At 55.2% G+C, this 15,277-nt stretch overlaps 1 protein-coding gene across 1 annotated transcript; it reads right to left on the bottom strand.

Annotated features, from left to right (window-relative positions):
* Positions 1 to 4,941: 4,941 nt before the first annotated feature.
* Positions 4,942 to 7,351, bottom strand: LOC139324129 (gonadotropin-releasing hormone II receptor-like). The gene is made up of 3 exons (XM_070953805.1): positions 6,857 to 7,351; positions 6,486 to 6,693; positions 4,942 to 5,549 (listed from the first exon to the last, which is right to left on the bottom strand). The coding sequence occupies exons 1-3, from the start codon at positions 7,349 to 7,351 to the stop codon at positions 4,942 to 4,944; spliced, it is 1,311 nt and encodes a 436-aa protein (XP_070809906.1).
* Positions 7,352 to 15,277: the final 7,926 nt, after the last annotated feature.

Genomic DNA, 15,277 nt, shown 5'->3' with positions numbered 1-15,277 from the left:
AATGCGCAGATGATACTAAGCTGTCAGGAATAGCCAACACCCTAGACGATAGGCTCAAGATCCAGATGGGTCTTGACAGACTTGAACACTGGGCCCTATCTAACAAAATGAAATTCAATGTAGAAAAAAATAAAATCCTACACTTAGGCAAGAAAAGCCAAAAGTACATATATAGACTGGGTGAAACCAGGCTTAATGGCAGTGATTGTGAGAGGGATCTTGGAGTCTTAGTGGACAACCAGCTAAATATGAGCCAGCCGTGTGCAGCAGCAGCCAAAAAAGCCAGTGCAATCCTAAATTGCATTAACAGAGAGATACACTCAAGATCAAGGGAGGTCCTAATACCACTCTTTAAAGCCTTAGTAAGACCACATCTAGAATACTGCATCCAATTTTGGTCACCACCAGGGGTGGTATTCACTTATCTTAGCTACTGGTTTGCAAATGTGAGTGTGCGTGCGCATGCTTCACTCACATGCACCACCTCTGTGCACGCGCAGGGCCTTCGCGCACGCGTAGAGCGTCAAAAATGTGAGGAGACACAATCCACTCTCAATCCATGGTCATCCAGCTTGACGTTTGGCACTGCCAGGGCACCTCGCTGTTCCAAATTCTGCAGCTCTTGAATTTCACCCTAGATACTTTATGTGTTTATGCCAGTCACATAGTACCCCGTTTTATATATATATCACACTTCTTTGGAAGAAAAAAAATAAGTATTGGAAAAGTGTTTGTTTTAAAGTGTTTGTTTTTGGTTTTCCTAACCAAAACAAATATATTTTTTCCATCCGCTGTCACATCTTTTCAGCTCTGTAATTATTTTAAAACAAATCCTCCTTATTCTTTGTCAAGTGAATTCCGGAGTATTTGGTCTTTTGCTGTTGTGTTAAGCCCTGTTATTTGATGCCTGTATTTATATTTATTGATTTGATTTGTACCCCACCTCTTGTCAGCTTTAGTCTGGAAGCTTCCACGCTGCCACCTTCTCCTGTGTGGAAAAATAGGAGGGGGCATTTTCATAGAGGGATTGGTTTTAGACAAAATAGCATTTTTCCTTTTGGCCAAGGTCAGGATGATCCTGCATCTGGAGAAGGAGTGGTCGGAGTGCTGTCTTGAGATGGGACGCATGGTGATTGGAGCATGTGATCGAGTAATGATTGAGGGGATGGTTTTGGGGGTTTTCATTTACTGAGGGAAAACCTGGAACTCTCATATTCGGGTTATCCCAGATGTGGCAGTTTACCTACTCAATTAAAAATAACTTTGAGAAATGCTTGCTTTAGAGTTTTTAACTGAAGAGGGGTTGTTTCTGGAATGCTGACACCTCTTTTACTTTATAAGTAACTCAAGGCAGCAAACATACCTAATTCTTCTTTCCTCCTCCTATTTTTCCCACAACAACAATCCTGAGAGGTGAGCTGGCTGAGGGACAAGGACTGGTACAAAGTCATCCAGTCAACTTTCATGCCTAAGGCAGGACTAGAACTCAGAGTTTCCTGGTTTCTAACCTAGTGCCTTAACTTAACACCAAACTGGCACTCTAAATACTGAAAGCAGGGTTGCTTTTCCTCCTGCTAGATTCCGTGCCTGCATCTGGATTAGGCCTGACTTGACTTGATGCCAGGAAGAGGCGCACTTATCTCATGGCACTCCCTAATGACCTTTCCTTTCCCAGCTCTTGGCGGGTGCCAAACACTCCTGACTGCTTAGGCAAGAGCCGACTCTCTTCTCACCTGCGGCTTCAATTCATTTAATGGCAGGACAGCACAAGAAGGAGGAACCGGGGGAGGGACATGCTGTGTGATGACCCAGGGCTGGGCACAAAAGCAACACAGCCAGAGTGAAGGCTTAACTCCCTTTTATTGCTCCAAACTTCCCCCCCAAAGTTCCCACAGTTCATTGTAAGTCCAAGAGCAATGCTCCAAACTCCCACACCTCCAGTAGTCCAGAAGAGCAGCCAGAGTTCAGGGAACTTGGTTCAGGGAGTCTTTCTCACAGGGAGGGGTTGCTGGGGCTGCAGCACAACCCAAAGCAGAACTGTGTCGCTGACGACTTGCCCACAATCAAGCTAGGCATCCCAGGCAAAAAAGGCTAGGCAAAGTGGCAAGATATCAGTAACTGCAAGTGTGGCTGGAAAAAGGCAATGCTTGTTCCCAACAAGCGCCCCCCTTGAATCCTATTCCCCGGGTGAGCCTTGTAACAAGGGGTGGGGCGCCCCCCTCTGTGTTTGCCCTGCACCGATCCCGCCTCCTCTCCATTCTCCATTCTGGAGAGTCTGGGCTGGAGGGTGGGGGAGGCAATTGTTCTCCAGAGCTCCGTCACTCCTCTGCTCCACGGCCTACTCTTTTCCCCTCCTCCCCCCTTGCTCGGTTGTCCTGCGCCCTCTCTCCATCGCTGGCAACCCTTCCAAGGCCTGAGGGACCTGGGACTGTCTTGTCCTGCTCCTCCGGTCGTTCGTCCGGGGCCAGTGAGGCTGCATATCCTCCTCCATCAGACATGGCTTCGTCTTGTCCACCCGCTTGGACCCGGGCTCCAACGGGGCCATGACATGCTGGACTATTGGGTTTTAAGAGAGAGGGAAGCAGCACATTTTTGTCTCTTCCAGATGAATGGGGAGTTGGCCGTGATGGCCTCCAGGCACCCTTCATCTCTAGGGTTCTAACCTGGTTTTGTGCATGCTGGCTCTGGGTCACTCTGCCTCCTCACCCACCCCAGTGAAAAAGCCGAGCTGGGTGCCCCATTGCCCTGAGCCAAGCAGTGTTTGGGCTCCAGGAAAGAGAGCCTCATCTGGAGTGGCTAGGCTGCCGATCGTGATCTTTGGTGGCTCGCTTTCTGGTTGGCATTGCAGGAACAATTTTTCTTTTCCCCTGCTTGCGTGGAGTGGAACATCTGCTTGGCATCTGCGTGGCAAGGCCCTCTTCATGTTGCCCCACCCTGGGAGGCTCCAATCTGCTCAGGGCAGGGATGGGCAAGCAGCACCTGTGGGCCACATGCAGCCCCTAACTGCATGCAACCACATGCAGTAAGTTGCTATTCCCTCCCTCCCTCCCTCCCTCCCTCCCTCCCTCCCTTCCTTCCTTCCTTCCTTCCTTCCTTCCTTCTTGTTTCTGGCACAGAGCTGAGAACTTTTTTCCCCTTAACTTTTTCACAAAATACAAAAAGGGACCCACATTGAGGTATTGAGAAAAAGCATTGAAGAATCTGAGTGTCAAATGAGGGAAGAGGAATTGCTTTGCCCCAGATGCCTCTGCTCCCACTCCCCTCCTTCAGACCCTGCAAACATCCCAAAACAGGCCGAAAACTATTGGCTCTGCTCTTGCGTGTGACCTCATCCCAGCCCCCTACATCACTCTGGGATGGTGGGAGACCCCTGGCAGCCTCAGGCCCTGCTGCCCTCTCTCCCTGGCTTCTCCAAATGCCAGTTTGGCGCCAATTCTGCCAAAAAGGCCTTGGGGGTGAGGGCAGTTGGCTTGCTCCCCAAGACTGTGGGGATGGTGGGGGGAGGGGCTTGATGGTCAGTGGTCAGGAAAGAGGGCCTGAGCCCAGTCAAGAAATGGGTCTATGGCCAACTCGCCACAGGACAACTCTTGCTGTGGGATGAGAGTTACATTAATATTGAAGCAATGGTGAAATAAAATCATTAAGGAAAGGATGCAAAAGGAGGGAGAGAATGAAATGTGAATGGCAAACATTAAAATAATTTTTATTCATTTTAAATAATTAAATAGAATTATTAAATTGTCCCGCAGGGAATTGTCCCACGGCGAGTGGGCTGTGTTGTCCCATTCCCCCAAGGAACTACCTTGAGGGAACCTCTCTGCAGGGAGGGAGGGAGGGAGGGAGGCAGAAGCCTATTCAGCCATGCAGGGACTGTCCCTGTGGCTGCTGCAATGAGAGACTGGCTTTCTTGCCTGGGTCTGCCTTACAGAGCAACCCGGATCTGCTCCCAGCAGGGGATGCTTCCTCTTTGCAGGACCGCTGGTGCTGCTCTCAGTCCCAATGTGGAGGCAGCCAGAGGCAGCCCTGTCACTTTCCTTGCTGTTTTCCAGTGACAGGCAATCTGCCAGGGTCCTCTCCCCCCCCCCAGAGCCACAGGGCCCTGGTCTTTTCCTGCCCAGCCTCCAGGCAATGCCTCACCCATTTGAAGCCCCCACCACCCCAGACCTTGGGGGCAGAGCCTGCTTCCTCTAGGCACCACCAGGAGCTCGTGAGTATTTTCTCCTGGGGGCCGCTGGGGGCAGCACTGCACTCTGACACCCAGAGTCCCCAGCTGCCTCCTTGAGGGACCTCCACTGTGGCTGCTTGGAGGGGCTGCTCTCCAAACTGCCTCTTTGGGCACCTTTCCAGGATGTCTTTTTCCACTGAAGCCGCCTGGGTTGAAGTCCCTGGAAAGCCCTGGGAGATGCTGTGCCAGTTGTGCTCACCAGTTTGTTGTGGGGAAAACCGGGAGAATCCCCCGGGGCAGAAGCTGGTCAGCCTACCAACCCCCATCAGGGTGCAAGTCGGTGTCACCACTCCAAAGCCTCCTGGCTCAGCCGATGCCCAGGAAGCCCAGGATCGAGAGGGGAGCATGGCTGCCCACTTGCCTCCTGCCAAAGAACAGCCAAACTCTTTGACCTGTGCCCCCTTCCCTCCCAGAGAGGAGACTCAGCCCCTCAGAAAAGCCGACTTGAGCTTTCTAGGGGAGAGAAAACGGGGCTGGGCAGAGAGACCCCCACTCCTCATTACTGCTGTTGGGAAGCTCTTCAGTCCAGGCTTCACAAGGAGAGCAAGAGGCTGACAGAGTGTTGAGCCATCATTTCTTGAACAAGCCACAGCACCATAAAAGCAAGCCTGGACAGAATGTGCCAGAAGCTCATTATGGCTTAAGCAGCAGGCGGGAACAGCTGGATGTGTCTTTCATGGAAAGCCCCCTCCCAGCTACCTCAGAAGGAGCCTAACTCAAGGCCACACAGGCTCCTTCCCAGACCAGGGGGCCTGCGGCGGTGTCCCTGCCAGAGCCCCTTCCTCCTCTGGCCCAGGCAAGGCAGCCGGCAGCTCCATGGTCTGAAGGAGGCTTGGCCTCACAGCCTTCCTACTCAACTGGCTGGAAGGGCTGCCAGTTGGACACGCAGATGCCCTCGGGAGGGCCCTTGAGCCTGGGCCCAGGGCCACCTCTGCTGTGTCAGAGAGGAGCAGCCTGCCCTCTCTCTGGAGGCGAGCAGAAGACATGGAGCCCTGGAAGGAGCCGGTGACGGGGGAGGGCAGCTGTTTCCCTCGCCCGGCTGCCCTGCAGCACTCGCCCTGCCAGCCCCCAGCAAAGAGGCGGTAGGTGATGGGGTCCAGGCAGGCATTTAGCAAACCAAAGAGGAAGAGGATGTGTGCCACTGAGGAGCTCACTGTCCCTTCCATGTCCACTGGCCAGAACCAGTACCAGAGGCCCAGCAAGTAGTAAGGGGTCCAGCAGAGCACGAAGGAGCCGACGATGGCCAGGCTGAGGTGCAGCAGGCGGAGACGTGCCCTCGGGATGGGATTGCGTGAACGGCGCAGGGGCATCTCTTGGGCAGACCCTGAAACAAAGAGGGCAGCCTGGTCAGCCTGGGGGGCCTGGAGGCCCAAGGGCCCTGTAGCACCACTTCAGCTTCTCCTTTTGCCCAGAGTTCATGGGTCTGGTACATTCATTGCATAATGCAGATTTTGGTGCAGCTTTTCCTAAAATGTTTCTGTTTTGTGTTTGTCCAGAATAAACATATTGGGCAGACTTTTTTTTTCCAATAGATGCCTTTTCTGTTAATTTGCTCTGTTAAGGAAAAAAAACCCAAATTTTGCTTTGGGTCAAGCATGAAGCTCCTTTGGCAAAGATATGAAACTAGTCTGACATCTTTGGGGAATTATTTCGTTTTCGTTATTTGGCCTCTGGGATCCCATTCAGATTTAGGCTTTTCCAGAACCTCACACAAAACTGTGGCTGAATGAATAACGGCATGGGTAGTCCTCAACTTACGACCACAACTGAGCCCAAAATTTCTGTTGTTAAGCAAGACAGTTGTTAAGTGAATTTTGTCCCATTTTACGACCTTTCTTGCCACAGTTGTTAAGTTAGTAACACGGTTGTAAAGTGAATCTGGCTTCCCAAATGATTTTGTTTGTCAAAAGGTTGCAAAAGGGGGTGACGTGAACACTGCAACCGTCATATGTATCATGCCAAACATCTGAATTTTGATCACATGACCATGGGAATGCTGCAACGGTCATGTATGAAAAATGGTCATAAAGCACTTTTTTCAGTTTGTTGTAACTTCAAACGGTCACTAAATGAACTGTCATAACTCGGGACGACCTGTATTTTCAAAGACTCGTTTAAAAAAGCCCTATGCAAAATCTCCAGAAGATGTGGACGTTGAAGAACGCTTCAAATTTAAAAGGCATTCATTAACTCCTAGGCGAAGGGAAGCAATTGCGCTGCCCCACTGTGCCCACTCCCCGCCCCACCAGGCCTAACTCACAGCTGTTGCAGGAGCTGACGTGTCTTGAAATCTCCAGCAGCACCCGGGTGTAGCAAGCGCTCATGACCAGCAGAGGGAGCAGAAAAAGACCCAGGAAGCTGAACATGTTGTAAGCCACCTCGTGCCAGTGCTGGGCAAAGGAGCCGTGCGTCGTGCACTGGGTGAAGTTCTGGGGGGAGCTGATGGTGACTGTGTGGAACAGGAACAACTGCAGGGACAATGCAGGAATTGGGGGGGGGGGAGAAAGGTTTTGGTGCAGAGCCTGATGTTATGCAAGCCCCCCCTCACACACACCCCAGAGCCCCCTCAGGCCATGGATCCCTAGCCCAGGGAGGGGGAGTTTCCTTGCCAGGATGAGCTGGGTCAAGTACCTGAGGAGTGGAGAGGCTGGCGCTCATCAGCCAGGCCGCATAGAGCAAGATCTGGTTCTTGCGCCAAGCCCGGGCAGTGGCCAGGGGCTGCAAGATGGCCGCTTGGCAGTCCAAGCTGATCAGAGTGGTGACAAAGGCCGAGGCATACATGGCCAGCAGCTTGAGGAACATGAGAAGCCGGCAGGCCACATCCCCGGCCTGCCACTGCAGCGTGATGTTCCAGGCAGCGTCTAGTGGCATTACCACCAAGGCCACTAGCAGGTCCGCCACCGCCAGGTGCAGCAGCAGCAGGCGTGCGTGGGAGCCCTTGGCTGCTGGCCTGGTCCAGCCAGTCCACAGCATGGCCATGTTGCAGGTGGCCGAGATCACACACAGCAGCAGGGTGAGCCCCACCCGGACCTGAGCGGCAGCTGAGAAGACGGGCAGCACCACCGACTCCTCCAGGTCTTTGAAAGAGGAGCCCCTTCCCCACAACCCGCTCCTGTTGTGCTCCATGGGGGGGATGAATCTGTCTCCCTAGGCCCTGGGAGGGAGAAAAGGGAGGCAAGGCGGATCATTGGAGTCAGTGCAGCCCCCTCCCCTTCCTCTGTTGCCCCCCATAGCGTCTCAGGAGCCTACCTGACCCAGAGCCGGAGCCTGGCTTCCTCTCTGCCTCGCCAGCCCTGGGAAAGCAGCCTGAGGGGGCCTGCAGACAGTCAGGGCTGGTCACTCTGAGAGACGCCCTTGGACAGACATCCCTCGAATTCTGCCCAGGGTCGGCCCCACCCCAGAATGCAGCCAGGTGGCTCTCGTGCAGCTGCTGGGTGGCTGGGGGGGGGGAGGTGACTCCAAATCAGGATTTTCACACCTTGCCCCAAGCTCCTTTAGCAGCATGTTGTGCAACTAATGGCTTCTGTATGAAAAAGGGCCCAATGGCTTGTTCCACAAAACACAGTTAAAACAGAGGCAAATGTTTTTGAACCCAGCAGGGTCAGAATCCAAGTCATTGAAATAAAGGAGTTCTTACTCGGCCTGCCCCCGAGTAAGCTGTGGCTGTGGGGCAGCAGCAGCTTGGAGGTGCCTGGGCTTTCCTCTCTGGGCTTCTCAGGGGGAGCTCCCCCAGAAGACCCAGCTGGGTCGGGGTCACTTTATGGTCCTCCTTGGGAGCAGCTTTTGTGCTGCCGCTATGGTAAAGGTGCTCACAGCCCACCAATGACCTCGACAGCCCCCTTAGCAATCGGGGGCTCAGCCACACCTAATCCGGCCTTTGCGCGGCTGTTTGTGGCCAAAGGCGCAGAACGGGGCTCTCCCCTCCTCCCCACCGTTGGCCTTCTTTCGCTGGGTCTGTCCTTTGCTTCCGAGGGTCCAAGGTTTTCTAAGCAACCACTACACGCAGCTCTAAATTATTAAAAAGCATTTATTTGACCCAGTCATTTCCACCGCACGTTCTCCATAATAATAAATACGCTGTAATCATTACAAAGAGTCCAGAAGTTTCAGGGCCGAGAACGGCGCCGGAGGAATCAGGGCAGAAGCCGCCACCGGGGGGCGCCTGCTCCTCACGGCCCCCCGGAGCTCCAAAAAGTCCGAATCCGGCGCGGCTGCCCATCGGCGGAGAAGCGTCCGTCGGGCCGGCCGCTCCGGGGCCGTTGTCTGTCCTCGCCCGGCCGGGCCGCTCCACGAAGCTTGGTGGCCCCGGAGGAGCCGAAGCGGGTCTCGGGCGCCGGCAGCCGTTATCCGCTCGGCGCCTGCTCGGCCGCCCGTTTGGCCGCGGGGTCCCTCGGCTGGCGAGGGCTGCTCGGTCGGCCCCGAGAGCGCGGCGCTCCGTCCGTCCGGCGGGCGCGGGGCGCCTCTTCTGCTGCTGGCGTGGGGCCGGGCGGCGGCGCTCAGTCCCGGCCGGGAGCCGCCAGCGGGAAGAAGTCCTCCAGGAAGGCGAGCAGCTCGTCGGGGAGACTCTGCGGGGAGAGACGGGAGCCGGTGAGCCTCCGGCCGGCCACCACCCGGCGGCGGAGGCAGGAGGGCCGGGCGGCTCGGGGACCTACCTGGCAGGCGGGCGACGGGGGCGCGGCGGGCGGCTCCGCCGGGGGCAGCGCGGCGCCGGCACGGCCTTGTCCGCAGCTCGGGGCGGGAGCGGCGCGCCACGACTCTGCGTGCGGGTGCGGCTGGGGCAGGCGGGGCGGCGGGCGCGTCTCCTGGCCGAGCAGCTCGGAGAGGTGGCCGATGTAGCGGATGGCGAGGCGCAGCGTCTCGATCTTGGTCAGGCTCTGGCCGGCCGGCGCCACCGAGGCGGGCAGGTAGCGGCGCAGCGCGTGCAGGGCCTGGGCCAGGCGCCGCATGCGGAGCTTCTCGCGCTGGCTGGCGCTCTGCCGCTGCCCGCCGCCCAGCCGCGCCCGCCCGCCCGCCCGCCAGGCCCGGGAGCCCGGCAGGGAGCCGCAGGAGTCCGGGGAGGAGGCCGGCGAGGCGCTGCCGGAGCCCGGGCCGCCCTCGGCCGGGCACAGGCAGCAGGAGGGCCGCGGGAAAGCGGGGCCGAGGGCCGGAGAGGGGCAGCCGTCGCGGGGGCTGCGGGCCATGGCTGGGGCGCTTGTGTGGGACGGGCCGCGCGGGGAGCGCTTTATGCCGGCCAGGTGTGAAGTTGGCACCTCGGCCGGGCCTTCGCACCTCCGAGCGGGGAGGGGGCGGCCGGGCGCTTTCAGCCGGCGGTGGGAAAGCGCGGACGGGCGGAGGGTCCTGAGGGGGGAGTCTCTGGCTTTGGGAGGCCCGAGGCGGTCGGCTGGGAAGCTCTGCGGGTGGCTTGGCCAGGTCGGGGAGCGTTGCCTGAAGGGCCCCGGCAGCCCCCTTGCTCTCCCGACCCCGGGGCCGCTCTCGAATTCCCGGCACATGCCGGAGGCTTAGGGGAGCCCGGGCTACTCCGATTCCAGCCGCCTGGAAAGGGGGTGGATAAAAACTGGGTCGGGTGGTGGAAGAATGGCTGCGGTTGTCCTTCCCCCAGGATTAGCCTGGTGTGCTCTTTTCTACATGTATGTTGTAAAAATAACCGTTATGGAGGTCTCTTCCTTGGTGCCTTAGATAAGAGGAAACTCGACCTACGACCTTCTTACATTCCTGATGTCAGGCTCTGAGCTAGCTCAGAATTGGGTGGTCAATTGGCAGGAGAGCTCCATGGCATCGGTTGTCCTCTGAGGGATCAGAGGCTTTCAGATCCGGCTGCTGGGTGTGTGAGACACCCCACTCTGAAGGGGCCTCACCAGTGGTGGGATTCAGCCAGTTCGCACCACTTCAGGAGAACCAGTTGTTAATTTTCTGAGTAGTTTGGTGAACTGGTTGCTGGAAGAAATCATTAGGGCAGAGAACTGGTTGTTAATTATGTGAATCCCACCACTGGGCCTCACCCAAGAGTGAAATGTAAAATCTGTTACTACCGGTTCTGTGGGTGTGGCTTGGTGGTGGTGGGGAATGTGACTGGATGGACGTGGCCGACTTTTTTTAAAAAAAAAACTTTTCAAATCATTTTTTCTAATGCTTTGAAAAGCCTCTGCTGATCAGGGAACTCAGCTGGGATCATCAGAGACTTTTCAAAGCATATTTTTAACCACCTCTTCAGCCAAGAGGTTGCAGAAAAAAATGCTTTTAAAAGTAAAAAAAAAAAGTTTCTGATGATTGTGCAGCTCAGCTGGGCATAGTGGGGGGGGGAGGGATTTTTGCTACCGGTTCTCCGAACCACCCGCTGCCATCACTACCGGATCGGGCGATCCGGTCCAAACCGGGAGCATTTCACCCCTGGCCTCACCCCATTGATAATCCCTCCCCCCGCTCTGGTGAAGAAGGGTTGGGCTTATGGGGGGAGCTCTGGGGCTTTGAAGGGGCTGCCATATCTGAGGGGTGATAATGAGATGAGCTTCAGTGAGGGCGGGTAGGCAGGCGGTCTCCGCAGGAGAATCCCAGGAGGACTTGCTGCCTTGGGAGGCGGGCTCCCTCAGCCCAAGGAAGCAGCAACACCGCATGGGCTGCCTAGAGGCTGCTGCTGCTGCCCTCTCTTCACACCTGGCCTGCCTCATGAACTGCAGACTTGAGATGGGGTCTCCACACCAGTCACTCAGTGTTTAGACAAGGGTGGGGCTTTTTTACACCCAGGCCTGGGAAATCTTTCCCTCCTCACGTTTCCCAGCCTTGGGAAAGAAGAGCTGCCACCGCGAGGGGAGGAAAAGTGAAATGCAGCCTTTTCTCTTCCTCACAGCTTCTGAAATCGCCACTGAGGGTCTTCCACTGATTGAGCCCTTCAGGTTATTAAGAGGTGGACCGGTGAGAAGTGCTTCGCAAGAGCCGTCCTTCCTGGTTGTGGGCCTGGAACTGCAGGGAGAGCAGGGCTGCAACGGGGCAACCTTGGTGGGAGTGCAAAGGCCGAGAGGCTACCCTTGCACTCCCGAGATCTGGAATTTTATTCTGGGGGAGAGAATGGGAAGCCATCCTTGTCACACGGATTAGGAAGCTAACGGAGAAGAGGAATTCCCAGTGGGATGATGGGGGCAAGAGTCAGAGGGTGCCCTGGCCCCTTCTTTTCTTCGTGGGGAGCAGCTCACTCTTGGTGAATCTGGTAGGACACCAGAGAAAGGCAAGGATCCCTCTCTGAACAGGCAGGGCTTTGCAGTCGTAGCCCAGGCCCTCTGCGGAGGAGGCTGGCCGGATTGTGTGCCTGCCTGAAGCAGTCAAAAGAATTGGAGCAGTGAGTTTGGCCAAGGGAGCTTGACCAGGTCAAAGAAGAGGGCAGAAAACTCTCAGGGGAAAGAGGAGAGCAAACTCGAAGCTGCGAGTGAGCGAGATCCAGGAGAGCTGAAGCACTGAAGTCACCTGCAGACCCTGCCGAGGGACCACCGACTGAATTCAGGCAAACAGGAGAGGGCAGAAGGGATGGAGAAGAGCTGGGGGACCAGTGGAAGAGACAGGTGGAGGTGTGTGGCTGCCATGATCCCTGGGTCCCCCAGAAAACATTTGTGGGGCTTCCACTGAGCTCCTGGGGCACATTTGGGAGCATTTCTCACATGAGGGACAAAGATGAAAGAGAAAATCTCTTGGTAAAAGAGAGGCCAAGTAAGGCAAGATACAAGCTGAAAGAAGAAAGAATTATTAAGGAGAAAAAAACCCACATTCAGTCCTCATATTCTTGTCTCCGATTAGTGTCTGTGACTAATCAAAGACACCCCCCCCCCCCCGAGTTAATGAAAAAAGCTTGTGAAGAGGATGAGTTGCGGGAGAATCCCAACTATAAAGGCTTGGGAAGGCAGCACCAAGAAGACGCACACCCCCAGGCAACTGGAGGGGCAATGGCTCCTGGGCCTCAGGAGGAGGGGGGTGGGGGGAGGAGAGGCCCCTGCCAGAGGGTCTCTATTGGGAAGGGCCTTTCTTCAGTTTCCCACATTGCGTTTTTGGCTGCTGGGTAAGAGGGAGGGAGGGATGCTGAATCCATCATAGTCCACCTGGCCTGGGGGGCAACTCTGGAGGGGCTGCTGCAGGGAAGCTGATCCCAGAAAGGGCAGCCAGAGCATGAGCAGCTCTCAGTGCTGTGTGAATTGCTGCCTGCACACTTCCCAAGGGCGGAGTGATGACAATTAAGGCCCCGGGTGGTGAAAGTGACACCTTTGCAAATGGGGCTCTCTTTCCCACTACTCTCGGCTGGGAGCCTTTGACCTCTTGCCCAGCCCTGCTTGGGGTTGCTTCCCATCACCAGAAGCAGCATCAGGCACTTCCAGCTTCCTTGACCAGGGTGAGACAAGGCTGCTTTGGGTTTTCTGCCACCCCCTCCTGCCAGGCCCCTTTCAGCCTCCAGCTGCAGAGCAGATGCCGCCTCCACCCACCCTAGCCGTGCCAGGTGGATTTGCATAGGGCAGCTGCCAGGCCCAGACTCCACGGCTCCCTGCCCGTCTGAGCAGCCGAGACCAAGGCTGGCACTCTGCCCCCCCAACTTATTCCCTCTCAGAGCTGCTGGACCTCATGGGAGCACAGACTGCCTGCCAGATGCCTGGAAGAGTGAACAGTTGCAGCAGCCTCAGGTCTTGTGGGTGGGTGGGGGAGTCTGGCACAAGGAGCTACAGGGCCTCCAGCTGTCTTGCAGAAGAGTGGTGGCCATGGCATTTGCTGGAGAGGCAGAGATGCTCCGGGGCACCTTGCATGCCCCAAGAAGCAAGGCCTTGCATGGCCAGGGCCAAGGGATGCTCTTGACTCCCAAGTCCCTGCAAAATTTGGGCGGTTTGGTCCCCTCTGCCGTGCACCCCTGATTGGGCACCCCTGCTCAGACCTAAAGAAGCACTGCTGCAAAAACCTGAAGCTGAGGAAGAAAAAGATGGGGGGTGGGGGGATGCGGAGCACATGCAGCTCAGAAGGCACCCAGGTCAGAGATCCAGTAAAACATTTGCTTTCTCCACCTCTGGCATTCTGGCTCCTGCATGCCTGGCCACTGACCTCTCTGCAGTTCCTGAGCATGTGTGGAGAGATGGCCTTTCTAGGAATGATAAGAATTGGTATCGATGTCAATGGAGATTCTCGGTCATCTAGGTTGTGCTTGTGTCGGGTGCTTTTTTCAAAAGGCAACTGGACTGCGTTTTTTCTTTCAAGGAAGAAATACAGTCCAGTTGCCTTTTGAAGAAAGCGCCTTTGGGATAAGAATTGGTACGGACCTTGGAGATGGTCCAGTCCAACCTCCTTCCCAGGGCAGGTATCCCACCAATCATTCTGGACAAATGGCTGCCCAGTCTTTTCTTAAAAACCTCCCACAGCACCAGGAGGCAGGTTCTCCATTACTTTGTAGCTCTGACAGCCAGGAAATTTCTCCACAGTTCAAGTTTGGCCCTCCCTCTATAAAGCTTCCACCTTTTGCTTCTCCCACTCCTGTGGGAACGTATCCACACTTTCTTCCTGGGACATCCCTGGGAAACAGCTCTCCTATCTCTCCGTGTTCCTGTAACTACTATTCGTAGCTACCCTCCAACCTCTTGACCACCGTTGCTGCTCTTCCCTGCACCCTTTCCAGTTCCTTGGCAACCTTTCTGTATGGGGCAACCAGAACTGAAGAGAGGATTCCAGGGCCCTCCTCCCTCCCTCTGCGTGTGCATGTCACCTCCTGACAGGCCTCACAACATGCGTTTAAAGCTTCTTCAGAGGTCCTCTTGACCTGGGTGGCATTGAGAGAAGATTCAACGGATAAAGCCAATGCTGGAGCTGGCCTACCTGCCACCTGCCAAGGCACCTGCCTTCCTGTTCCACACACATCCAGGCTCTCAGATGGGAGGAAAGGAGGTTGGCTTGCAAAACTCCCATTGGGTGTTTTTCTGGTGCCTCAAGAACAAAGGTTGCTCTCTCTTTTTTTATTTTATTGCTTTTTAACTAACAAAAAAAGAGCAACATATAAAAACAATAGAGCAATGCATACATTGTTCAAAAACAGGAGGAAAAAAAGGTTGTATGAAGTGGTTGTGTTGTGGACTGCAGCTGTTGTTGCTTCTGCCAAGGACGGCCATGAGTGCCCCTTCTCACCTGGGGAGGCTGCTTCTCTTCCAGCCATGCCGAGCCAAGCACTGAAGAGGGAGCCAACAGAAGCAACCAGATCTCCCTGCCTGTCTCTCATCTCAGTGCTGGCCACTGCCCTGCCCTGCCCTGCCCTGTGGGAGCTTGTTTAATAAAGGCTGCCGAGTCTGCCATTTTCCTTACAAAGTTGTGCCGTGACATTTTAATGTTTGTGCTTGTGAGACACCAAGAGATGAAGCGACATCCTGAACAAGCTGTGCTTTTGTATGGAAGACAGAGTCAAACAGTACAATAAATATAATGGCAGGTTCAGCTGGAGGAACATGTTGGCTTCAGGAGACCAAACTCTGCATCTACCACAAATTTAGACGAAGATAATACTGTATAAAAATAGGGTCTTCCTTGTGCATGAATTCTTCGGAGACCTTTGCTGGAGTCCAGTTTTCATCCTTTTCTTCCCAAAGATTACAGAAATTTGGGGCTTCTGCTCAGCCAGCCCTTCCCCCACTTGCATTCTTTTTAGTGAAGTGGTTGTGGTGTTGCACTCTGTGTTCTGTGGTGCAATGTTATGATGCAGGTAGAAAAGGCAGCACTTGTGACCTTCCCAGGCTGCAGCCAGTGAGGCAGCCCTAGTGGGTCAGGCACTGTGAGCATCAGCAGGCAGGAGGGAGTAGATGAGCCCTCCCCTTTGGGGGGTTCAGGTGCTGCAATCATCTTCATGTCCCACGTGGTTAAAGTACCCTGGTCCCCAGGTTCCCACTGGGGGGCAAGGAGGTTTCCAACACCTGCCTCCCCCCCCCTCCACAAACTTCATCCCAATCTAAATTCTTCCACTCTTTTTCAGCTTGTGAGGGACTGAATGTTATTTGGAACAAGTTGGAAAACAGGAATTGACCAACAGAAACTGACTTTTCCAGCCCAGCAGAA

The sequence above is a fragment of the Pituophis catenifer genome, unplaced genomic scaffold (genome assembly GCF_029215685.1).
Source record: "Pituophis catenifer annectens isolate HBS135680 unplaced genomic scaffold, rPitCat1.0.hap2 SCAF_14, whole genome shotgun sequence".
Classification (NCBI taxonomy): domain Eukaryota; kingdom Metazoa; phylum Chordata; class Lepidosauria; order Squamata; family Colubridae; genus Pituophis; species Pituophis catenifer.
The sequence above is the reverse complement of the archived record's forward strand: the minus strand, read 5'-3'. Positions and strand labels throughout refer to the sequence as shown.